The 26020-nt window shown below is 43.0% G+C and overlaps 1 protein-coding gene across 1 annotated transcript in view; it reads right to left on the reverse strand.

Moving 5' to 3' along the window:
- The window catches only part of LOC135883685 (collagen alpha-6(IV) chain-like), a 127191-nt gene that overhangs the window by 55091 nt on the left and 46080 nt on the right, over positions 1-26020 (reverse strand). The window contains 5 exon segments of the mRNA XM_065410919.1: positions 2165-2281; positions 8786-8830; positions 10749-10826; positions 10828-10860; positions 10862-10883. Coding sequence (XP_065266991.1) covers positions 2165-2281; positions 8786-8830; positions 10749-10826; positions 10828-10860; positions 10862-10883 — 295 coding nt within the window.

Genomic DNA, 26020 nt, shown 5'->3' on the forward strand with positions numbered 1-26020 from the left:
TAGTGGGTCTTGACCCGCTAAATTGACCACTGATCGCTCTCCCATCAACTCCTGTACTCCACCTGAACGAGAAGCACAAGGGGAGTTGATGGGAGACAACATCGCATAGTGTCGACCCCGCGGTAAGTAGATCTAAGAAGGTCGACTTCAGCTACGTTATTCACCTAGCTGAAGTTGCGTAACTTAGATCGATCTCCCCCCATAGTGTAGACAAGGCCTGAGTCTAAGTATTTTTAACATATGCTTTGATAGTATGTAACTCTATTATTAACATCTCTGTTCATACACTCATCTGTTCTGTGATGGGTTGAACCAATCACCACTGAATTAAACTTAATTTTGACCCATTAATCATTATGGGACAAACTGATTCCTGGGGTAACTCCACTGAAGAAACTGCAGTTATATGCAGGATGAATTCATTTTATAGCTCTAGTTATGCCACCTGATCTTAATCTTAATCATCCTATTGGATTTATTTTAGGTAATTTCATGTTAACTGCCAATTTAATTTGAAGGAAGATAGCTGAGCAGAGCAGCAATTATGGCCAAAAATATAATCCTACAAGGATTATTTTAAAAAAGGAATCTGAACAGTATGTATGAGTAAATTGGCTTCTCTAGAAATCATTGCTTAAATCTGATCATATTGCTTAGGTTTTTTCAGTGTCCTATGAACTTCAGATTTCAACACATGCATACATTTGTACCACATTTTTTATAAAGATTCAGTGTATTGACATTAATAGTGTCACTCGTATTTGCCAACTATATTTTCTTCCCCTTCGCCCCTTATTCACATGACTAAGCCTTATTCATGCAAAGTAGTTCCACTGATTTTAAGATTACTCATATGAGTAAAGTTTGTAAGATAATTTTTCCATCCCATTCTGTGTCTACAATGTGAAAATAATTCCATATCTTTATGCTTTATTTAAAGGCTTAGGGTAAAATTTTAAAAAGTGCCTAAGTAATTTAAGAGTTTTAGTCCCATTTTCAAAAGTGATTCACACACTAAGGCGCCTCAATCCCATTGACTTTCAATGTGACTGAGATGCTTTTGAAAATTTTACCATTAGTCTTTTTTGCTGATGTTGTTGAACAAATATAGATTAATGCAGACTTGCGTAATGCACTAATGGATTCCCAACAGTACCATGGAAACGAGCAAGCCAAGACTATAGTACCTGTTAGGATGTCAAGTGGAATTATACTAGTCAAACGGTTAGCCCTGGTCTACCCTGGGGTGTGTGGGGGGGGTCAATCTAAGGTACGCAACTTCAGCTACGTGAATTACACCTAGTAAATCAATCGTTCAGCTTGTTAAACTGCTGGTAATCTTTCCTAAGTATCCTAAGACCTCAATTTCCTGAGTTAGACCACAGTTCATGAAATCATCCATATGCAGTAAAGTGCTTAAAGTGCATGCTTCACTTTAAGCACATGATTCAATTCAATTGACTCAATGGGACTGAAGCACACACTTAAATGCTTTTCTGAATTGGGGCCTTCTGGCTGATCCTGCAAGTGCCTCCAATTCCTACTACGGTCAGTCAATGGGACCTCAGAGCGTTCAGCACCTCACAGAATTAAACTCATAAGGGCTAGATCCTGTTCACCTTGAAGTCCATGTCAGGATTGTCAGGGATTGAAGGTTTATTCTAATGTGGCACCATACCCACCTTCAGGAACTTTATCTTCCACAGTTACTCTTTTAAAAATTCACCTAGAACAGTGGTTCCCAAACTTGGTTCGCGGCTTGTTCAGGGTAAGCCCCTGGCGGGCCACGAGACGCTTTGTTTACCTGGAGCATCCGCAGGAACGGCCGCTCGCAGCTCCCAGTGGCCGCAGTTCGCCATTCCCGGCCAGTGGGAGCTGTGGGAAGCGGTGGGCCACTTTATGCAGCTCCCATTGGCCGGGAACGGCGAACCGCTGCCACTGGGAGCCGCGAGCGGCCATACCTGCGGACGCTCAGGTAAACAAAGTGTCTCGCGGCCCACCAGGAGCTTACCCTGAACAAGCCGTGAACCAAGTTTGGGAACCACTGACCTAGAAACAACATGAGTTGATTTCAAATAACACTATCAACATTCCCCAGGGATTCATGAGTCGTTTAGTAAATAGTAAGAGCTCCAGAAAATACTGTGTTAGCCTGAGAACGTACAGGTGGCCCCTGTGTACCAGGAAACCCATCCAATCCTGAAACGCCAGGACTCCCAATAGAACCATTGCAGCCATCAAGGCCAGGAAAACCTCTGGGCCCTGGCTGGCCGGGGTGGCCCTGTATGAAAGAGAGAGAGAGAGAGAGAATAAATTACACACAGTATTTTAGCATTAAAAATATTGTCCCCCAAGTCCCATTGTCTACCATATTACATGCAACATGAAGACAGGCTGAACATCTAGGGTTCACCCTTGAGTTCTGCCGCGTGGCAGCTTCCCCCCACCTGCAAAGGAAGTCAAGCCTGCAGACATCTACATCGAGCAGATCACCGGCCACCGACAGTACCAGGAGGCATGAGCCAGAGTGACATCGTTCTCCCACTACGAGAAAGGGACCAAGTGACCTTCTCGGTTGGATCATATGAACTGGAACCATAAACTCCCTAAACATTAAATCTCACCAAATGAGGGTCAATCCATCCTCATCATCATATCCACTCATTATACTCCACACCCAAAACCAATCACTCTATGAACTTCATACCCTCATATCTCAATGTCTGTACTTTGACCCATCAACCTTTTACTCCCAATCGGGGATATTGCAGATTATGTATTCCTCATGCCACCTGATCTTAAGCCAAACTTTGCACCCTCGATAATCTGTATGTTATTCCCTGATAACCAGAAACTTCTATGCTCAAACTCTGTTCACAATTTTTTTTTTTTAACATCATCTTAATAAAATTTTAAGAGCTTAATCAGCCTGCACTCTCCACTTTGGAACCTGACTGCAAAGCCCTTAGCTTAATTTATTTGATTATTAATTAAAATCTGTCTCCCTGGGATGGTGTCACAAGAAGCACAAACATCTTGTGTTTGTGGGGTCCTAGCAGGGTGGTATTCATTCTACATTACTCCAGCACAGTGCAAGCACTACAGCACATTTGGTAGGAAACAGCAGGCAATGGGCCCAGTGCACAGCAGTTTGTAAGTCCTAGTTGCCATCGGGGGCGTTGAACGTATAAAAGTTAGAGCAGGAATAGACCCAGCAATGCTGCGCACTGACAATCCCAAACTGTTCTACGTTCAAATTATTTCACTGACCCGAAAGCCTTTAACTAATTGCCTTTAACAAAAGTCATTGTAATGGTCAGTTAATAGCCAGGGAAATGAGCCTGATTCGGATCTCACGCCAGTTTTACACGGCAATAGCTCCATTAACTACAGTGGAGTGACATATGTGGTTTGTGGGCAGGCAGAACCATCAATCAAAGAACATGCCAGGGTATTAAGTGTCTCCTTATTCCATCCTTCTTCCCACAGGAATGAGATTTGTGCCATTCAGAGGCAGCATTGTGTGACCGGAAGGGGAGCAGTACATATTTAACAGCTCTGTCTGCCTCCACGGCCCTAGCCCTGAACCATTTCACAAGCCATTTTCAATTCATCCTGAAGATTCATCTTTATGGTGCAACATTAGATACATTAATGACACATCCAAGGGAAGTGAAAAATAAGCTACAGAACCCTGCATTCTTCATGCTTGACCATTGGAGCCAAATTCACATAATTTTCAGTCTCATGCCTCACTTAGGGTGACCAGGTGTCTGGTTTTCTACCGGAACACCCGGTTGAAAAGGGACCCTGGCAGCTCCAGTCAGCACCACCGACCGGGCTGCTAAAGGTCCAGTCAGCGGTGCTGCGGCGCTAAGGCAGGCTAGTCCCTACCTGTCCTGGGGCACCACGCTATGCCCCGGAAGCAGCCAGCAGGTCCAGCTACTAGATGGGGGGCCACGGGGCTCCCTGTGCTGCCCCCCACACTCCAACCCCCTGCCACAGCTCTGAGCCTCCCAAACCTGGAGCCCCTTATCCCCAGCCCCACCCCAGACCCCTGACCCCCTCCTGCACCCCAACCCCCTGCCTCAACCCATAGCCCCCTCCCGCACTCCATATCACTCAGCCCCACCCCCCAACCTGGAGCAACCTCCTGCACCCCAAACCCCTCACCCCCTTCTCTTCATGTGTCAGTATATTTATGCCTGCATCTGTAATTTTCACTCCATGCATCTGAAGAAGTGGGTTTTTTACCCAAGAAAGCTAATGCCCAAATAAATCTGTTAGTCTTTAAGGTGCCACCGGACTCCTCATTGTTTTTATGGATACAGACTAACATGGCTACCCCTCTGATACTTGACACCATGCAAGGGAAATAAGAGTGTCCACACAGGGTTTTGCATTACTATACCTAAACCAGTTTAATTAAACCATGCAAAAGTTTATGTATAGACAAGGCCCCAGACCACAGTTCATACAACAACATTATGCTCCCCGCAAAATAATCTTTTAAAAAATAAAACACTCTAATCACTGTTAATTTGCTTATCTTCAGCTTGGCTGCTTATGTCAATGTGCTGCTCTGTAATGAAATACAAACACTGGGTCACGACTGCTCTTATTTTCAAACCCAACACATGCTATTGATTCATACAGCAATTATCCCATGGGACACATTGCTTTTGTGGGGACAGGAAGGGTTTTGTAAGTTTTGTAAGCGGTCTCTTCATTTCTATCATAGCATCCTATTAACACCTTCTGTACTGGATGAGCCAGATTCTGATCTCATTCACTCCATCATAAACCTGGACTAGCTTCACTAACTTGAAGCAATGGGATAGTACAGACGTAATTCAGGGCAGAATCTGGCCCTACGTAGAAGGGATCAGGCACTGGTGTAGTACTGTTTTAATGCCTTCCTTCTCCCTATAGAAAAGGGACAGTGCATGCAACTAGCACAAGTAGAGTGAAGTAAATGGCAGGCAGTGACACAATACCAAGGTGTTGGCACTTGGAATTTAAATAGCAGCATCAGTCTCCATAATGTCCACGTCAGATAGTTAAAGCCTCTTCTGAAAAAGCATCACACATACACATTATACATTCCCTTCGGACTGTGAAAAGCCTAGGATTCCCTACCTTCTGGCTAATCTGTATTCTTAGTTAATTTATGACATCCTGTTCTAAGGGCCTGATCTTGAGAGATGCACCCACAACTCTCTAACTTCACTGAGCGGTGCAGGTGTACCCATCATCTCCAGATCTAGCCTTAAATGAGATCTTTTCCCCACTGATCAATAGAGCTCGTTTGGCCTGAAAAATTGTGACTAATTGTTTTCTTCTGCTCTCTCCTTCTCTAATTCTGGCTACCACATGCTTTGCCAGATCTGCCAGCTCAGCACAAAGGGAACAGGTACCTCAACAGACTAAGTCAGGAGAACTTTAGTCTGTAATTATGGCATGGCAGGGTGGATGATTCGCAGGCTCATGCTAACACAGAGTGTGTGTGTGTGTGTGGGGGTGTCATAAAGGGAACAGTTCCCTGGGAAGTAGAAAAGGGAACCGGTTCCTCCAAACCCACTAGAGCCCTGCTTTCTCTGTCTCTCTCTCCCCTAACACTGTGATTCTGAAGAGCGTGCTTTCTAAATCAGGTTTCAGAGTGGTAGCCGTGTTAGTCTGTATCAGCAAAAACAACGAGGAGTCCTTGTGGCACCGTTACTTTCTAAATCAGACAGACTTAGTGCAAAGGCGATCTCAACAGGAGAGCTCAACAAATGTTTAAAAGAAGAGGGAAATAGATGCACTCAAGAGTGAATGCAAAACTAATTTAATAAGCAGCTTCATTTATCATTAGAGCAAAGGGACCATTGCTGACCAGTGCCAAGATCAAAATATAGTCTCTTGCTGCCCAGGTCTGTGTTTCCTGGCACAGACAATGACTCACGTCTTGTAGAAACATTTCCTTTTAGAGTACTGTATACTCAGCTAAAACCATGTAAATCTTCTATCTCTATTTCCAAACCTTTGCCAGGGATGTGTTTGAATCTAATCCCCATGGGAAAAATTAAACATATACAGTAGAGAGGAGGACTTAAGAGCCTTTTCTACAATCTGTCTAAGGCTAACAATTAATAAACACATGCGGCTGCTGTATGCACTAGATCAAAGGCATGCATCAGCCCAACTGCAACATCATGATTTACCTGCTATCAACATTTCACAGGCGACCTCAGCTGGTCACCACAGGGTCACCATTAGGAGTCCCCTTTGGGCAAACCCCTGGAGTACTGATAAAACACACACACTCACTCACCCTCCTGCCCACACACCATAATCAGAAGAGTGGTTATGGTGTTAACTCTTGTGCACAGAGCAATGTATTTTTTACACACACACACACACACACACACACACACACACACACACACACACACACACACACACACACGATAATTAATGTAGATATGTATTTCACAGCAAGTCTAAGCTTTTCCCTATCCTGAAATGTGATTACAATAATACTGGAGAACTATACATATTTTCCCAAGCAGCAGGATTCTCTATTTTCACCATGAAAAGGAGCCATTTATTTCAGCAGCAAGAATGAAAACAAAATGCACTGCTTTTAAAGTTTCCACTGCCCCTTCTCTGCAGCTGTAAGGGAAAGATGGCTCCAATCCAGACTGAAGTTCAGAGGAAGAAGGGCCATACTCTTGAATCTGTGTTCACAATGAGCAAAATCAGCCTCCTCCCACTCACCCACCTGCAGGATGCTGTAAAGAAAACAGATCAGATCCAGACAGGCATGAGGTTTTAAATCCCTTTTGTCTAACTCCCCTAGCCTTTGCTTGGAATGTCTGTAGCTGCCAGCTACCTGGCACTCTCCACAACAGTATCGCCCTCTCCCATGTTGGGAATTCCCACTCCCCAGAGCCTTATTTGAAAAAACACCCTGAGAACAGCTTGTTCCCACAGTGTGTTCAATTATATTCAATATTATGGGAACAGCTCAGTCTTGTTACATTTTGAAGATTGGCTGATGGAAAAAGAAAAAAAAACAGTGGCAAGGGAGCAGAAGAGCACAGAAAGCAGGCAAAAGATGAGCAGGGGAAGGAGAAAAGAAAGAAATCGGTAAAGGCAGGGAGAGGAACTTGGGTGGAACAGCAGGGAGCAGAGCACAGCTAGCCCACATGGTCCCAACTGCACATTTCCAACAAACATTTTCAGAAACTGTCAGTTTTTTGAGTATTTAATCAATTCTAGAAAAGAGAATGAGGGAGAAAACACATGGTGGAGGAGAAGGAAGGATACAGAAGATGGAAAAAATCAACAAAGAACAGAAGAGAATTAGAATGCAGAAAGGGAAAAAATGCAGAGTGAACCAAATAATGTAGAGAGAGAAAAGACTAGAATGGGGTAGTCTGCATTAGTTAAAAAAAAAAAAAAAAAAAAAAAAACCACTACAAAGCCAGAACCAATAAGGAAGGGACCTGGAAGACATCTATGCAAGAAGAGCTGCAAGAAAACAGAGTGGAGCAGGTCAAAATATTCTGGATTTTGAATTTATGATGAAAATTCAGTTTGATAGAAAACAATTTTTTGACAAAAAAAATTCAAGTTCTCTGTCAAGTTCTAAAGAAAAAGAAACCAAATATAATGGATAAGCTGGGGAGAGTTTGTATTTGGTTCCATTATCTGGAAAAAGCTGTAGCTGCCTCTTTCCTGTTTTATTGGCAAAATGTTCTGGCCAGCCCAGATCCAAATTAGAACTAATTAGCCCCAGGTATGGGAAGCAAAGAATCTCTGTAGGCAGGGCTGGCTCTGGCTTTTTTGCCGCCCCAGGCAAAAAAGCCTCCCGCCGCCCCCCCCCCCCCCCCCCCGGAGCGTGGCAGGGGAGGGCGCCGAGCCAGGCCACGGGCCGCTCTCCCCAACTGGCCGGAGCGCCGGGGGGAGGGCGGCGAGCCCGCCGCGGCTCCGCTGGCGGCCGGAGCCCCGGGAGGAGGGCGGAGAGCCCGGCCGGGGCTCCGCTCTCCCCGGCGGCCAGAGCGCCGGGGGGAGGGCGGAGAGCCCAGCCGGGGCTCCGCTCTCCCCGGCGGCCGGAGCGCCGCAGGGAGGGCGGCGAGCCCAGTCGCGGCCCCGCTCTCCCCGGCGGCCAGAGCACCGGGGGAGGGCGGCGAGCCCACTGCGGCTCCGCTCTCCCCGGCGGCCAGAGCGCCGGGGGAGGGCGGCGAGCCCACTGCGGCTCCGCTCTCCCCGGCGGCCGGAGCCGGAGCACTGCACCGCGCCGCCCCCCTCCAGGTGCCGCCTCAAGCACAAGCTTGGTGGGCTGGTGCCTGGAGCCAGCCCTGTCTGTAGGGACTCTCAACTCCAATTTAGCAGTTTCACTTGCAACAAGAGTTTACTAGAAATAGTTCTGAACTAAAATGTCGGATGTGAACACCTTCGAACACTGTTGAAGCTGAATTATAGAGGCAAACATGCCTCAGATTCAGTTCTCGTTCTTATACAACATGGATGTATCCCTTGCAAATGTCCATTTATCTGATACTCACCATCAAGGTATCTGAGTCCCTTACAGAATGACATGGAGTGCCTATGGAGTCTAATCAATCCTCCCCTTTTACCCCAGACAGAAGACAAAGTGGTAAAATAATTACATTAAAATTATTATAATAAATATTATAGAAAAGTTTTGGGATGAGCCTGGCATTGTGTCCTTGCACATGCTGTCTCTGTGCTCAAATGCAATTGCCTTATATTTAAATATTTACACACAAAAACTCACCGGAATTCCATTGATGCCTTGAAATCCAGGAACTCCCATTGGACCCTAAAGGAAAGAGGGCACAAGTAATACTTTACTTGGACAAGCCTGTGCGTCAGTCACACCCATTTTATTCTTTATATAGTACCATATATCACCCAGGTAACTCTTTTACTCTACATCTTGGGAGGGTGGATGATCAAATATCCTCAGTGAAAGGAGTACAACGTCTCATACGAGGCACCCAGGCTCCTTCATTTTCATTGCAGTCAATGAGATGGGAACTGAGGATGCTCAGCAGACAGGCTGCCAAATTAATGCCCCCAAAATGTTTTCACTCAGTATATTAAAAGTGAAACAAATTGTTATTGCACCTCTGGGGCACAGTGTGATGCCAAGCTAATAATACATGGCTTTCGATACAGATTAAATCCTGGCCTCACAAATGTTTCAAGAAATATTACAATTGGATCTGCGACTTTGTCTGTACCAGCCTATACCATTATTCTCAGGTGTTGCCAGCTGCGAAATATGCAAAACATTACATTAATTTACATAACTCCTGCATCTGTTCCAACTGAATAACGTTGTCTTGTCTCTGCCAACCTGTTAGAGCTGCTGGATGTTGCATGTACCTCCATAGTCAAAGAAAAGGTCTATAATAGGAACAGCTATCCCGGAGCGAACAAGTGGTTCAATAGTGGCCAATATTTGCTGCTTCAATTGAAGGTGCAAAGCAGGCAGCTCCAGGATAAGCGTCCCTCAGGGAAAGTTTCTTCCTAATCCTCGATAGTCAGAGGCTGGCTTCTGCCCTAAAGCAGGGGAGTTTCTCTCTTCCAGAACTCTTGATTATTGTTTTAGCCCTTATTGTTCAAATTCTGGATGTTCTTTTTATCCTTGTTTTGAATCCTGCCCACCTCAGACTCAGCAACACCTTGGAGCAATGAGTTCCACAGGACACTTGTGCACTGTGGGAAGTGGGGTGGAGTATATCCTCTGCTCAGTTTTGAATGTTTTGCTTTTCAGTTTCACCGAATGTCCCCTTATTCTTGTCTTAGGAGAAAGGCTGAATAGCCGTGCCCTCTCTGCCTTCTCTACACCAGTCATTATTCTGAATCCTTACTCGTTTCCTCTCTAAGGTAAACAGTCCCAATCTTTTCAATCTCTCTTAATATGAGGGTTTGGTCATGTCTTGTTTCATTCTCAACACCTGTCTCTGAACGCCCTCTGTTTCTGCTCTGTCCCTTTTGAGCTGGGGTGACAGAACTGATCACTGATAGCATGATAATATCTTCTGTATTATGTTCCATTCCATTCCTTATATAGCTTATAATTGTGTTTGCTATTTTGGCCACGGCTGCCCTTTCAGAAGATGTTTTCACTGAGTTCAATAATGCTCCAGTCTTTTTACGACATTATTACAGTTAATTTAGAACATGGTAAGATGTAGAAGTAATTTATATATTATTCCCTCATTGTGCATTACTTTGCACTTTCCAACACAGAATTTCACCTCCCAACATGATGATCATTCACTTAACTTTGGTAGGGTCTGACTGTCTGAAACAGGCAAGGCAGTTACATTTCCCTCTAGGGGTATCACAGTAATGCCCCACCCTTCTTTCATCTCTTCTTGTGACTTATATCAGGGCAAAATACATTCTGATGGTTATGTAAAACAAAAGACTCCACATGCAATGTTGAAGCCCATTTTGCTGTGAATCAGCCAACAGAAGATGACAGGCTGGACTGTATATACTAGCCTGTATAATTCAGCGACCAAGATTGTCACCCTCAGACTAAATTCAGCGACCAAGATTGTCACCCTCAGACTAAACACAGTGGTTCCTCTGGAGATGTTTCTCAAATAGTATATCCACTTAACAGCAGTGAGATAGTCCAGTACTATTTTTATTCACTCATAAAGAGCTGCTGTGATCACATCTACTGCAGGGAAAAAGAGGAAAGCACTTACTGAACCTACCTTATCTCCTTTCAGTCCAGCTGATCCTGGAGAGCCCACTGCCCCTCTCTCACCTTTTGCCCCTGCCAAACCTTCTTGCCCAGTAAATCCTGGAGCACCTATAGGTCCTTGGTTCCCAATAGGTCCCGGTCGACCCTGAAAGGGTTACAGTAAAAGATAAGTCAAATTTTCCATGCTTCACAAATGCCCTGCATGTCTCAAATATAACACTGGCCAGAGGACTGTAGGCAGATCAGGAAAGATCTCTGAAGGTTCCCCTGTACATTATTGGTTATAATACTCATCAGAAGTATTTCAGACAATGTAGACTGAAGTGTAAAGAGTGAATTACACAAATAATGAGACACTCTACTTTTCCAGGAGGACTTCTGGCAATTCATCAGGTGGTAGGAACAATGGAGGACGATGGCATTTGAAATCAGGATGACTACTTCTAGATGAGGTTAACCCCTCCAGTTCCAAGCTTTAAAGATAAGTACAAAACATCTGTACTTGAAAAGGTATCAAACACAACAGAGGGACGCCAGGAAATGCAATACAATGCTTAGTCTTGCATGGGTCACATGCAATCAGAAGACTTGCACTCAGAAAACACATTGATGTTAGACTATCACCATACTTGGCTCAAGATAGGTGGGGACTCCAATGTCCTTTCCTGTTGCTTGGTAGACAATACGTGGATTTTAGGTCATGCCCCCTAGCCCTTATGCACCATCATTGTTCCTATCCTGACTAACTTTAGGAAGAGAAAGGCCATGAATGCCGTTTTCCAGGGAAGTGTTCACCTTCTGTAGGGTTTACATAAAAAGAAAACACAGAGCATAATGTTTGTCCTGCAAAAGCTTTAGGCAGCTGCAATATCATCATCTCCTGCAGGGGATATGCAGAATGCTGAACTCTGATCTGGCAGCTGACCAATCTGATAAATACTACTGGCCCAATTCTTTGTTCAAATACTCCAGTGTACAGTAGGAGTCACTCCACTTAATTCAAGGGGACTAGGACCCCATCGTGCTAGGTGCTGTACCAACACAGAACAAAAAGATGGTCCCTGCCCCCAAAGAGCTTACAATCTAAGCATAAGACAAGAGACAACAGCTAGATACAGACAGATACATGGGGGACACAAAGAAATAATGATACAAAGTTAAGCATGTGCATAACTGCTTTGCTGGCCGGGGCCAAAATATGCAGCACTTTGCATGTTGAAGCTCTATATGTATTTTTTGTGCTGATAAAAGTTAAACCATTTTGAAAAAAAAGTTGCTTCCCACACTGAGGCTCATCTGCCCAAACTCTGGCTCAGATCACATCTACAAATTAGACTGGAAAAAAGGGTTCAGAGCGTAATTGCTTATGCAGCCACAACAGCATATTTGAGTCATAGAGTTTATGGCCAGAAGGGACCACCAAATCATCAGTCTGACCTCCTGTTTGTCATAAACCACCAACAGCAGCCAGCACCTGCATGTTAAATCCAACAGCTGAAAAGAAGACCAATGTATGACAGCCCACAGGAGACTAAACTATGATGTGCCACAGGCAGAGAACAGGAGGGACAGAGCTGCAAGGGGCACCAATGCTCAAGGCCCCTGCAATGGCAGGGAAATGATTAAGCCAGCTATATGCATGAGCCACTACAAAATAATATTATAAAAATAAAACATATTTGTCCATTTCCTCTTTCTCAGGCAGATAATGTTATTTTGTAGTAGCCAACAAACTTTTCCACTTAATTCTCAAGAACATGCAGCATTTTTGAAAACTAATTTACAGTTCAAAAGAAAGTGTTACTCTGGTGCCAATTTGACGGTGTAAATACAGGATATTTGTGATCTGTGTTCAGACACAATTTGTGCAACCAGAGCCCCACAATGGCTCCATTAGCAGGGGAAATAATGCAGTAACTAAACATTACCAAAAGATGGCAAACTTTTTTAAAACTGCAGAGACAAATACACAGTTTAACATCTTTTATTGTTCTGATATCACCACAGAAATCACAACGAAGGCTGAGTTATGCAGAGCTGTCTTGTAAGAGTGTGTGTAAACTGAAGGGTGCTTAATTTGTAATTAATTAAGCAATTAGGTGCTGGGCTCAAGCAATTTTTTTACATTCATAACTGATGCAGCAAACAGGTGCCAGGGCTATGAACTGCCAAGCCCAGAGGTGCCAGGGCTCAATCCTGCCAAGCTCTGGCACAAATTAAGCACCAAATCTGAATCCACTTATCTGTAACTGCTTACGGAGCTTACTGCAGGTATTCTCATGTTATTTGCAGAAGACTAAAGATGTGTATCAACATTCTGTAGTATGTGTTACATTTCCCCAAATCTAAAGACTGTTTTTAAAAAGTGGAGTGTCTCTCATGCAATGACACAAAATATTCACAAAAATAAGGTTAAAGACAATCTCCTTTCATTAACTAGTATTGTCTCCCAGTTGGAACAATATTTAAAATAAAAGAAAACATGCTTTAGTTCTAGCTGCAATGAATATTAGTAAATGAAATCAACAAGATAATTCACATGCTGGTCTGGTTATTTGAGGTAAACTTTAAAATCGAGTCAGGAACTCGCTAAGGTCTTGAGAATTTTGCAAAGCTGTATTTAAGAACAACATAGGCTGATCATATAGGCCAAGGTTCTTCTATATTGATAAGCATAGTCCATTCTCTTTGCAATTCTCTTTTTTTCCAATCAAAAAGGAACACACACATTGATGCTAGTGCCTCACAAGTGTCAACAATAAATATGAACTTCCTGCAGGTGCTGTGCCTCTTCAAGTTCATGCCCAGAAAATAAATCTATTGAAGGCAGGTAAAAGCACAACTGGTTGAGAGTAAAATATTCCCATTTAAACTGCTGGCATTAGAGGATAGTTGTTAAGAAAACACTTAGAATCACAGAATATCAGGGTTGGAAGGGACATCAAGTCCAACCCCCTGCTCAAAGCAGGACTAATCCTCAGACAGATTTTTGCCCCCAGATCCCTAAATGGCCCCCCTCAAGGATTGAGCTCACAACCCTGGGTTTAGCAGGCTAATGCTCAAACCACTGAGCTATCCCTCCCTTGTTAATATCACTCATACAAAGGTGATTATAGAAGATTGGAAGGCCAGTTCAACCTGGTGAGTGAACGGACATGGGAACTTCTTGCATAAAATTGGGAGTCCTGATAAAATAATCTTGGCAACTGTATACTCAAAAACAGAGATTCGTGTTACCATTTTGTAGTATCTATTCAGGCAATTCAGAGATAATCCAAAAAAGACAAATACAGTTTTAAACCCAATATCGTTTGCACTTTATACATGTGTAGACATTTAGGGCCATATTATCAGCTGGCAAACACAGCTAAATTAAATAGGGTTATTTCAGCAAAGAATTTGGTCTAAATTTATAAATATATAGTTTGACAAAAATTTTAAAAATTAAATCACTTCCTCTTTTACTTACCTTCTAGGACCTGTGTTCAGATTCTGTGTTTCCCTTGCAAGTGTTGTAACCATTACTAAGGGTACGTCTTCACTTACATCCGGGTCCGGATGTAAGCAATCGATTTTCTGAGTTCGATTTATCGCGTCTGGTTAAGACGCGATAAATCGATCCCGGATCGATCCCGGAAGTGCCCCGGATCGATCCCGGAAGTGCTCGCCTTCGACGCTGGTACTCCAGCTCGGCGAGCGGAGTACGCAGCATCGACGGGGGAGCCTTCCTGCCGCGTCTGGACCGCGGTAACTTCGGACTAAGGTACTTCGAATTCAGCTACGTTATTAACGTAGCTGAATTTGCGTACCTTAGTCCGAAGTGGGGGGGTTAGTGTAGACCAGCCCTAACTGCCTGGAACAAAGTAAGGAATGCAGCTCCCTACTGAGTACCATTCTCAGCAACTGTTGCTGGAGGCATAAGGAACCCTGACCCCAGGCCTTGGCAGGAAAAAGGTTTTGTGGTTTATTTAAAAAATATATTTGTTTGTCATTTTAACCTGTTGTTAATCTGGGATTTTAAAAATATTTTTCCATTAATTTTTTAAAGCTTTCCAGTTTCCTTTCCCATCCCAGATGGATCATCTCACCACATACCCCATGATCTTTCTTCATTACAGGGACAGATTTTTTTTTTACAGTTTTAGACCCTCACCCTTGTGTCACAATTGCTTCTTCTTGGTCTTTTGGCTGAGGTCAAGTGTACCATCTGTTTAATATTTTCTACCTTTTGTGTGTGGGAACTGTAACATTTACAAGGGGGTGGACTGTGATCTGAAACGGCTTTGCAGTCTCTCTTCTGACCTCATTTTCAATCCGAGGCAAACATCAATGGCATGCTCTGCATTGAAGGCCAGATGATGATGTAAAGGCAACACAGCTGAAATATATGCTGAAAAACGGGCACATCACCTTTGTAATCAAGCGGTCATCTATTAACTCAGATACAGCAATGCTAAGTGAATCAAGGTTTCTTCAAACACTGCTGTGATGCCTTCCCTTGGTGTAACTCTTCACATCATTACATGAGTGTGGAATTCTACCCCTAAATGTGCAACTCTTGAACTGATATGAAATTACTGTTTAAACAAATATATTTTCCTAGCTATCCAATTTGATAAATGTGTCCAGTGGAGGCAGCATGGACCCTTCTGCAAGTCTTGTCTTGTCTGGGTCACTTTGATGAGGGAATTAAAGGTGTTCTCTGTGTTCTAATCCCAATGAGTAAAATATTTCCTATTTACTTAGCATCTCACAAGGAAGATTTTAATAGCACTTGAAGATGGCTCTGGCATGTCACTAAACTCACAAAGACACAGCAAAGTGCCTCTAATCTCTCCAGTAATGTGATTATACTATGATAATCAGGCTCTCATGAATTCCCCTTGCTTCCTTTGAAGTCTGTGAGGATTGAAACAGTGTTTTCCATGCTGAAACATATGTCTTGTCTTCACTGCTAAAAAAGATGCATTTTTTTACTGTGGGTTATCTTAATGCACATGAGCTATCATACAGTCAGCTCTTCACCCCACTCCCTGTTGAGTTGATCTCAGAGAGTTTACCTCAACCTCATGGTAAAACTAAGATGCCTTGTCTTCGCTGTGGTTTTACTTCGGCATAGTTCATGCGAATTAGTTACCCTGAGGTAAGAAACCCCACAGCTTTTTTAGCAGCGAAGACAAGGCCGAAGAGAAACTTTAAGCCACATTCAACAGCAACTTCAGCAGATCAATAGCGCCCTCTGTTTTTAATCATCATTACTGTTCAATATTTATATTACAGTAACCTCTAGGCGCCCCCGTCAGGATCAGGTCCCCATTGCGCACCTATGCCATGTGGTATTGTTTCTACTTCGTGACTGGATGACAATTTTTTTTTAATAAATAGATTTTTAAATAATGGATACCAAACAACACCTGCCAAGTATGAATTTTTGGATGAATAAGGATTTGTGCTAAAACCTGTGAAACTTTTGTGACTTGTGAACATTTTCATGACTTCCCAATAGCTGTTTGGATACTTCCAAATAGGTAAAAACTCAATCTTGTGAATGATAGTGAACCACAACACACGCTTTCATTCACAAACATATTTGTGTATCTGGTTTTTATTACCCAACCACTTCTCGATTAGGATGGCTGTGTTCTTCTAGTGACATCACTGTGGTAGGAATGAAGCAAATGGCATAACTTCATGACAGAACATTGCATTTCCCTTGATATTTCCTGGATTTTGTCCATTTGTGCCACAAACTCAACGTGATGCAGACACTGTTTTATATTTAATTATTGCAAACGGCTAAAAATGCAAAACAAGTGGCTCAAACTTTTCATCCAGCTGCTAATGTTTTTGCTCTGGTATCTGCCTGCAGTAACCAAGACTGAAAAGTGACAGAGTGATGGGGCCAACATATTCCCTTTGAAGCACCACATCACGGTAGGAAACAACACAAAACTGTCTGAAAAGACATTTTGATCACAGTGCCTTTTGAAATGGAAATCGTTTTATCAAATGTGGGGCCCCCCCTTGGCTCACATTTCAATTCACCTGTCTCCTGGACTGTCACACTGAAAGGCCAGCATGATGGGTGATGATCATGCCTCAGTAAGGAATTTACTGCCATGCAAACAAAGAAGTCACAATTAAGGTATGTCTACACTACCCGCCGGATCGGCGGGCAGCAATTGATCCAGCAGGGGTCGATTTATTGCGTCTAGTCTAGACGCGATAAACAGGGCCGGCTCTAGGTTTTTTGCTGCCCCAAGCAAAAAATTTTTTGGCTGCCCCCACCCCAGCCCTGGGCTCTCCCCCTCCCAACTGCACCCTCCTGCTGCCCCAGCCCTGGGTCACTGGTAACTCGCTCCCAGGGCGGGTCATTCAGCAGGAATTTTGGATGTGCACAGAACACAGACAGGATTGGTTCCCATATGGTTACAGAACTGCAGTAAAGTGGAACAATTTTCAGCTTGTGTGATTGGAGGATATCTGGATGCACATTATAAGACTGTCCTACATAAATGAGGAAAAGTTGAGGTGCCTTTATTATTCTTTTGTTCCATTCTTTGTTTCTATGGGAAATGCACTATCACTGTCTTTCTTTTAAACAAATAAAACTAAAACTTAAAAAAAAAAAAAAAAAAAAAAAAAGCAATGGCTGTTGAAAATAGCAATTCCAGTCCTAATAACCACTGGGAAGCATTTCTTGCTCAATTTATTCTACTTTTTCTACAGCAAGTTACAGTGGATCAGTATATTTGATTTGGGGGAAATGAAGTAACAGCTGCCCAAATTGAGCTTGAGCACTCCTGAATTTTGAGGGTGTTCAAATCTGGAAGGCAGGTGCTAGATTCCCTTTCTGAATATTAGCTATATCTGGAGAGGAAAAGTCAATTTCTGCTTCCATGGCTCAGAAGTGGAAATCCTCCTACGTGCCTGGTACTGTATCTAAAGCTGCCCAGGTCCAGAGCCTCCCCTCCCTTACTTTTCATTTTAAATTCTAGTGGGATCCACATACCTCCCTTGCTAGGCTTCAGATAGAGAGGTGCACCGTCCATTTAGTCCCCCCAATTCCTTCTTTGGGGGAGAGCCCAGGGCTGGGGCGGCAGGGGGTGCGGGTGGGGGCCAGAGCTGGGGTGGCAGGGGGTGCGAAGAGCCCAGGACTGGGGCAGCAGGAGGTGCGGGTGGGGGGAAGAGCCCAGGGCTGGGGGAGCAGGAGAGTGCAGGTGGGGGCCAGAGCTGGGGCTGCAGGGGGTGTGGGCGGGGGAGAGCCCACAGCTGGGGTGGCAGGAGGTGCGGATGGGGGCCAGGGCTGGGGATGCGGGGGGGGGGGGGGAGAAGAGCCTAGGGCTGGGGCGGCAGGAGGTGTGGGTGGGGGGAGAGCCCAGGGCTGGGGCGGCAGGGGAGTGCAGGTGGGGGCCAGAGCTGGGGCAGTAGGGGGTGTGGGCGGGGGGTGTGGGCGGGGGGAGCCCGGGGCGGGGGGGGCAAAAAACCTAGAGCTGGCTCTGTTCCTACCATTCACAGCAAGCTGCAGATTTCAGTTCCATACTCCTTTCCCACACCCCTTCCTGTTGCTAGTGGCCAAGGGAATGCTGGGAAATGTAGTTCTTTCCCTGCTCCAGGGCTGGCTCTATAGGCAGGGAGCTAACCAAGGAACTACAGCTCCCAGGGGCCCCTGTTGGTTCTTAGCTCCCATGCTGGATTCTTGCGCCCCTTGCAAATCTGCCGCCCCAAGCAACTGCTTGCTTTGCTGGTGCCTAGAGCCGGCCCTGGCGATGAATCGCGATAAATCGATCCCTGAATGCTCTCCCGTCGACTCCTGTACTCCACTTCCACAAGAGGTGCAGGCGGAGCCGACGGGGGAGCGGCAGCAGACGACTCACCGTGGTGAAGAAACCATGGTAAGTCGATATAAGTACGTTGACTTCAGCTACGTAACTTAGATCGATTCTCCCCCTCCCCCCAGTGTAGACCAGGCCTTAGTCTATTGTCCCTGCCCCTTTTGACCACTTTAATATCCCACAGAAATTTCCACCCACTGGACTGGGGTGGCTCCACATAGCTCCGTGAATTCCAAATATACATTTCCCCAATGCTTTTGTTAGGTGGAAGGAGAAGACGTCAATTTGCTTACTGTTTTCTCTAATCAAGGTCCGGAGCAGGGTCATGCACCTGACAGTATGCTGGTATGAAACTGTTCCTTGATTTCGCTGGCACAAAATAATATAAGTGGTTGCTTATTTGGGGCCCAGGCCTGTAACCTTTACTCACTTTGAGTAGCAACTTATTCCAGGATTATGGATTCACCAGCAGGCAAGCAATGAGGAGGGACAAGGTCAACAGGACTCCATGAGAAGTAAAACAGAGCAAGTGCCAGATTAAGTGCAGAAAATGAAAAGTGCTAGGTATGACTATTATTTTCAGAGTTTCAGAGTAGCAGCCGTGTTAGTCTGTATCCGCAAAAAGAACAGGAGTACTTGTGGCACCTTAGAGACTAACAAATTCATTTGAGCATAAGCTTTTGTGGGCTACAGCTCACTTCATCGGATGCATAGAATGGAACATATAGTAAGGAGATATATATACACATACAGAGAACATGAAAAGGTGGGAGTTGCCCTACCAACTCTAAGATGCTAATTAATTAAGCATTTATCAGCAGGAGAAAAAAAACTTTTGTAGTGATAATCATAGAATATTTTTGTTCTTTGGTGTGTGGTTGCTGGTGAGTATTTGCTTCAGGTTGGAACCAGCAACCACACACCACAGAACACCACAGAACAAAAACACTAACCCAGGAACTTAACCTTGCAACAAAGCCCGATGCCAACTCTGTCCACATATCTGTACAAGTGACATCATCATAGGACCAAATCACATCAGCCACGCCATCAGGGGCTCGTTCACCTGCACATGTACCAATGTGATATATGCCATCATGTGCCAGCAACGCCCCTCTGCCATGTACTTTGGCCACACCGGACAGCTCTACGCAAAAGAATAAATGGACACAAATCTGACATCAGGAATCATAACATTCAAAAACCAGTAGGAGAACACTTTAACCTGTCTGGTCACTCAGTAACAGACTTAAAGGTGGCAATCTTGCAACAGAAAAGCTTCAAAAACAGACTCCAACGAGAAACTGCTGAACTTGAATTAATATGCAAACTAGATACCATCAATTTAGGCTTGAATAGAAACTGGGAATGGCTGAGCCATTACACACATTGAATCTATTTCCCCATGTCAAGTATCCTCATACCTTCTTGTCCAACTGTCTGAAATGGGCCATCTTGATTATCACTACAAAAGTTTTTTTTCTCCTGCTGATAATTGCTCATCTTAATTAATTAGCCTCTTAGAGTTGGTACTTAGAAGTCTAAACTAGTGCTCAAAATGCTGCACTCACAATTGACCATAGGAGGAAAATTGGAGGCCATTTAAAAAATTTGGCCCTAAAAATAAATGTTATAATATACTGTATAAGCTAAACAGGATAAGGCCTGAAACTTTCCAGGATAATCCAAGGACTGCAATGCAGGAAGTACTGGGTGCTGAATGGGCAATTTCATCATATGTCTGATCTTTAGAGGCACCCTCAGCTCCTACTTTGGTCAATGGTAATGGAAGACATTTCTCACCTTACAGGATCCAGCTTCAAGCCACTGAACCAACGCTATACAGAGTGATCAGCTGTGCTACTGCCAATGCTGCCTTTCGATGGATGAGATGTAAACACAGAGCCCCTGTCTGCTTGTGGTCATTCATATGATTTGTTCTCACTGAGAGGCAGCACAGGTTTTATTCCCAGATCTCCTACAGACCTGCTGTGTGGCAATGGGCAAGTCATTTTCACTCCCAGCTCCTCTGCTTCCTCCTCTCCCCCTCCCCCCCCCCACTTTGTCTATACCGTAAGCTCTTTGGATCAGTGACTTCTCTTACTACATGTACAGTGCCTAGCACAACAGGTCTGTGATCTCAACTTGGGCCTCTAAGTATTACTGTCATCATTATACCAACAACCACCACCAATTAAAAACCCTTCCAAAAATTAGGGGTCAGACCTGCAATGTCCTGGTCAAATTCTGACTTGGGTAATTATATTCTCCCTACTGAAAATCCCTTTGTACTTTTAATGGGATAAATTAGTCTTCAATTCCTCCTCTAAAAACTCAGCAAAATACAGGTGCAAAAATGGCTTCCACATTCCTACCACATAGTTCACTACATTCCTCCCCACAACTTCCATTAGATAAACACCTCCACTGATTTTAAAACAAGTAATAAAAGTTTTGTTATGGAACAAAAATTATGGCTAAGAGTCAAAAAATCCTGGACTGCTAAACCACCTCACCCTCTCAACACCAACCAGGAAGCTCATGTGCTTTTTTACTTGCACATCTCTATTTTTCTTTAGATAAGAGAATTTTTTTTCCATATTATAAAAAATTATTTAATTTCATGATTCACCTTATAAACCCTATGTTCATGTAAGGCGATACCTGGCATGTTGACATGGAATCTTTTAAAAGTGAGCCACAAGAGCGTTCCACCTTCTAAGGATCAAATATTTTGCACAATGATGGAAAATTGCAATCTTTATTTTTTAAATGATTTGTTGTCCCATGTAGCAAATGATGTTCTGACTCAGCTCATAACTTAGGACTCTGATGATACTTTCTGATACAATTTCCATTACATCTGACTAAAGCTGTTGAAAAAAATTGAAAATAATTTTGTGAAAAATTTCACAACTATTTCCATTTTGCAGGATTTTTTTTTCTAAATCATGATTTTGTTTACCATAAACTGTGTATGCTTACTGAACCCTTGTTTTTGGAAAACAAAGCAACATTTTGATACGTTTTCTTTTAAAGTATTCAATCAAAATATGATAAACTTTGCAGAAAGTTTGATAAAAATAGGAACAATTTTTCATTGTTTCATTTTTGAAAAATTGAAAGTTTAAATAAAGTTAACAGGGTTTCACAAAGAAGCCGTATGATTAACTACATGAAGTAGTCAATGAACCTGCATTTCAAATACATAAATTATGGGTGTATGAAAAATATGGGACAAAACTTATTTTAAAACAACAAAATATTATATGTGTATCACATTGACTGATCCTTTGCATGGTTATTGCTCAAAATCATACTTTTCACTTGATCAGCAGCTCTTTATGTTATATGGTTCACAGGAGATGAGATACTAAATAAATGACATCCCTAAAAATATAGGATGGGCTGTTACCCTGAGTCTTCTAGCATATCCACTTCTAGCATTTCTTTCTGTTTATTTAGACCAAGTGGTCATGACCACCCAGATAGCCCGACATCTCAATATCTTTCGGGTTATGTCACAGATAAAACATGGACTCCTTTCCTTCCCTGTTATGCTCACACAAAGGTGTACAACGCATAGTAACTATGCAGCCAGCATTAGAAAATCACTCCCCTAAAATAGCTGTATTACTCAAGAAAATATTTTTAAAAGTTGATATATTTTATTTTTACATGCTTTCATCTTTGACTGAGGAAGAAAATTTTGCTATTGCAAAAGAAAGATGATGCATTTATGCCCCCCCCCCTTTTTTAAAAAAGCCCAGAGCTGGGTGCAAATTTGTGTTTGCAATAGCACACTCAATTTGAGTACAGTTACTGTGATGGAACACGCAAATTGGCTATTGACACACATTAGTGACTATTCGGGCATCAGAAATTGTGCATGCACAAGTCTAGCATGTGAACAATTGTGACAACTGCGTGTGAAAGCAATAGGTGTTATCAGTGGGTGAGAACTGTCCACACTTCATGAAAGTCTGGCCCTTATGTTAAATTCATTAATGTCCTAAAAGAAATAAAATTGAAATTCAGAGGGTGGACTAAATTATGAACTCTTACAGCCAGATCACAGTTGATGGGGTCTAACTGATTGAAATCCCATTTCTATTTTATTTTGGGAACTGAGCACTTTTCACAAAAGTGCATAGGGACACCAAAGGTTTCTGAAATTTTACAGTCTCTTAATTCTTATTTTCTCTCCTCCTATTTTCAGTGCCTATTCATTACAGATAAAAAACAAAACTAGAAAACCACCCCTTACACAGCTCCCTAACCCATTTGCTTAGGACAGCAGCTGTCATAACATTTTTCTGCCCTGACCTGACAGAGGGCACTTATTGTCACCACGAGGTGTACAAGTCTTAGGCTGAATTTTTAGTACAAAAACATCAGTTATTTACAAAGAAAATTAAGAGGGGCTACTCCGGGGACTTGCTTATTTCCAATTTTCTGGAATGATCTTGCAGATCAACAGAAAGGCAACCTAAATAGCGTATACAAAGTAAAAAACAAACAAAACCACAGGCTTTTTTTTTAAAAATTACTCTTCCATCAGAGCCAAATCATGACAACACTCACACAAAGTGCACACAAGTACAGCGATCAGGTGAGAACACTGCAATAGGAATTCTGCCACTGCTGCATAGGTTGACGTATGGGGCCTACCAAAAAACTGCTCTTTTATTTCTTAGCTCCAGGCTCATGACATGGGTCAGGGTTACAAAAGGGGTCAGTAGTATCTGCTGACCCCACTGGCTACTGTTGCAGGGTCTCTCTCTAGCTGGTATGATTCCAAACTGCTACTCCCCATGGTACCAACAATTCTCTGCTCTTTCACAGGCTAGCAAAGCCTAGATTTTAGTGTATCTGTTCTGCTATAGCTCTGGTGAGGGGTCATTTAAACTCCCCTCCATCGACTGCTCTTTGGAGACTGGATTTAAAAGCATAAGTAAAAAATGTTTGGTTCATGATTAATACATAGTGATGGATTCATTATACACAATTCTAAACTGCGAGAAAGAGGGAACATTTTCCATCCCTTTCCTTCATGTCTCATCATCTGTACTCCCACTAGTTCTTGAAGTCTTATTTACCCTCTAATTAGGTTTCTGTTTACTTTTAAATCTTCATGTGAAAAGACAGACCTGCCACAGAGTAACCTACCTATCACAGCTGATCAATTAAACTGGGCCTCATATTTTTATCATATTTTAATCATGTTATTTTTCTGACTCCTTGACAAATGCCGGAAGTTGAAGGGAACCATGAGTTTGTGTCTTTTGCTCTTTACACAACAAATGTAATATGAAGGAACCACACAGGCACAGTAGAGTCCAAATAACCGTGCTTACTAACTATTTACGGCAGGAACTCTACCTTTCCAGATTACTGTACCTCTTTCAGGAGTCTGGTTTATCTTGCGTACCCTGTGTCACCTCACTTAAAAACTACCTGCTTACAAAATCAGACCTAAAAATACAAAAATGTCACAGCACACTATCACTGAAAAATTGCTGACTTTCTCATTTTGTCTGTATGAAATTTTAGTTTGTACTGACTTCACTAGTGCTTTTATGTAGCCTGTTGTATAAATGGGCACATATCTAGATGAGCTGATGTACCCCCGGAAGACCTTTGCGTATCCCCAGGGATACGTGTACCCCTGGTTGAGAACCTCTGATTTACAGCATACAAGACCCAGCTACATATACACATTGCTCTTCTGTCAGGTTCTGTAAGAACAGAACACAAAGAGCACCACTAGAGGGCGCATGTTCTATTTAAAGGGATACCACCCAATTCCTGTACACTATAATGAGAATACAAAGATATTTATCAAAGTTTCAAGGCACATATATTGTACATGTTCCTTTTATTCTATTATTTGAAGGATGAGAGAAAGCTGGTCTTGTGGCTGAAGCCCTATATTTTAAGTGCAATTTGCAGCATGCAGTGAGGGGAAATATCCATGAATTGGAAGCAACAGTTGGAACTCAGGATTATTCAGCCCATGGAGAACAAACCCCAAAATCCCACAGCATTCCTAGAAACCTATTTAAAATGAACAAGAGTGGCAGTGAACTTCTTTCTGCCTCCTCCTCTGGCTGGCATTTTCAGGCTCCCTTCTTCATGGACAGAAGATTCATTGTTGCTAAACAATTTTGGTAAAAAAATTAGTTGTATTAAATAGTGCACTGAACAAGTGAAATCTTGCCAATACCATGTTGTTAAGACTCCTATTAAAGGAGCATTGTGTCTAGTAAGGCAGATAGGGTTCAGCCAGACATGGAAATCAGAACCAGATCCAAACTTCCCCGGGGTTTGCTGTGTTCAGATCTGGGGATTTGGTTTGGGCTTGGCTCTAGTTTAGGGTGACCAGATGTCCCATTTTTAAAGGGATAGTCCCGGTTTTTGGGACTTATTCTTATATAGGTGCCTATTACCCCCCACCCCCTGTCCCATTTTTCACAGTTGCTATCCGGTAACCCTACTCTAGTTCCTTCTTTTACAATGAACTTCAGTTCAAAATATCTTAAAAGCTTTTTTCTTAGCATAGGTTGTGAGGACTTATAGCTAGGGGTTCCTGGTAAATGTATGGGGATCTGAATTTAGGGCAGATGTAATGGGATGGGCACTTTGTGTTCATTCCTGTACCAGCTTTTTCAAGATAGTACACCTATTTCTTGGCAGATTGGCAAGATTTACATTTTCACAGTGGCACAGACGGGCAGTGACGCCGACTTTCACATATCCCACAAAGGCAGTTACAATCAGAGCCTAATCTGTATACTGAGAACGCAGCTCTTCAAATCCAGAACAAGCAAATGAGAAGGCTGGACTGCAAAGTGCATGGGTCTGTACTAAGAAGTGCTTTTACATAGAACGGGCTTTCTCCATATGCATTTAAAACACTCATAGGGCTGTAGAATCCTAAAACAGCAGGGAAGGAAGTGGTAGATGAATTAGTGACAAGTGAAAGAACTTTTAAATCGGCTAATACAGTTTCTAATACAAAGGACGTGATTATGCTCCCTTTTGTCTCACATATTAGTACACTAATAAGATACTATTCTTCTGTCACAGTAACCAGGGTTTATGGCTTTTGCCAAAGATGGCAAGAAAAGTTTTTTTAAATGCCCAAGGTACAGTCAGATTTTATTTAATAAGTGAAATAGGTAGAAATGTGGTTCTCCATCTGGGGACAGTTTAATGTCTAAGAGGTCTAGTATTAATGTAGTGCATGTTGGACAAGATTGAGCTTTGGGGGTGCGGGATCATGGGGGACAGAGGGGAATTATATTATAAATATCATGTCTCCTATTATTTTGTCCAGCTTTTCCTCCTCCCTTCTCTAGGTGTTAATGCTACATCATTCATCATGATATCTGACACCATCAAGCTGTCCAGTGGTTTGCCTAGCTGTCAGTGGAAGGATAACTTC

This window comes from Emys orbicularis, chromosome 9, assembly GCF_028017835.1.
Source record: "Emys orbicularis isolate rEmyOrb1 chromosome 9, rEmyOrb1.hap1, whole genome shotgun sequence".
Lineage (NCBI taxonomy): Eukaryota > Metazoa > Chordata > Testudines > Emydidae > Emys > Emys orbicularis.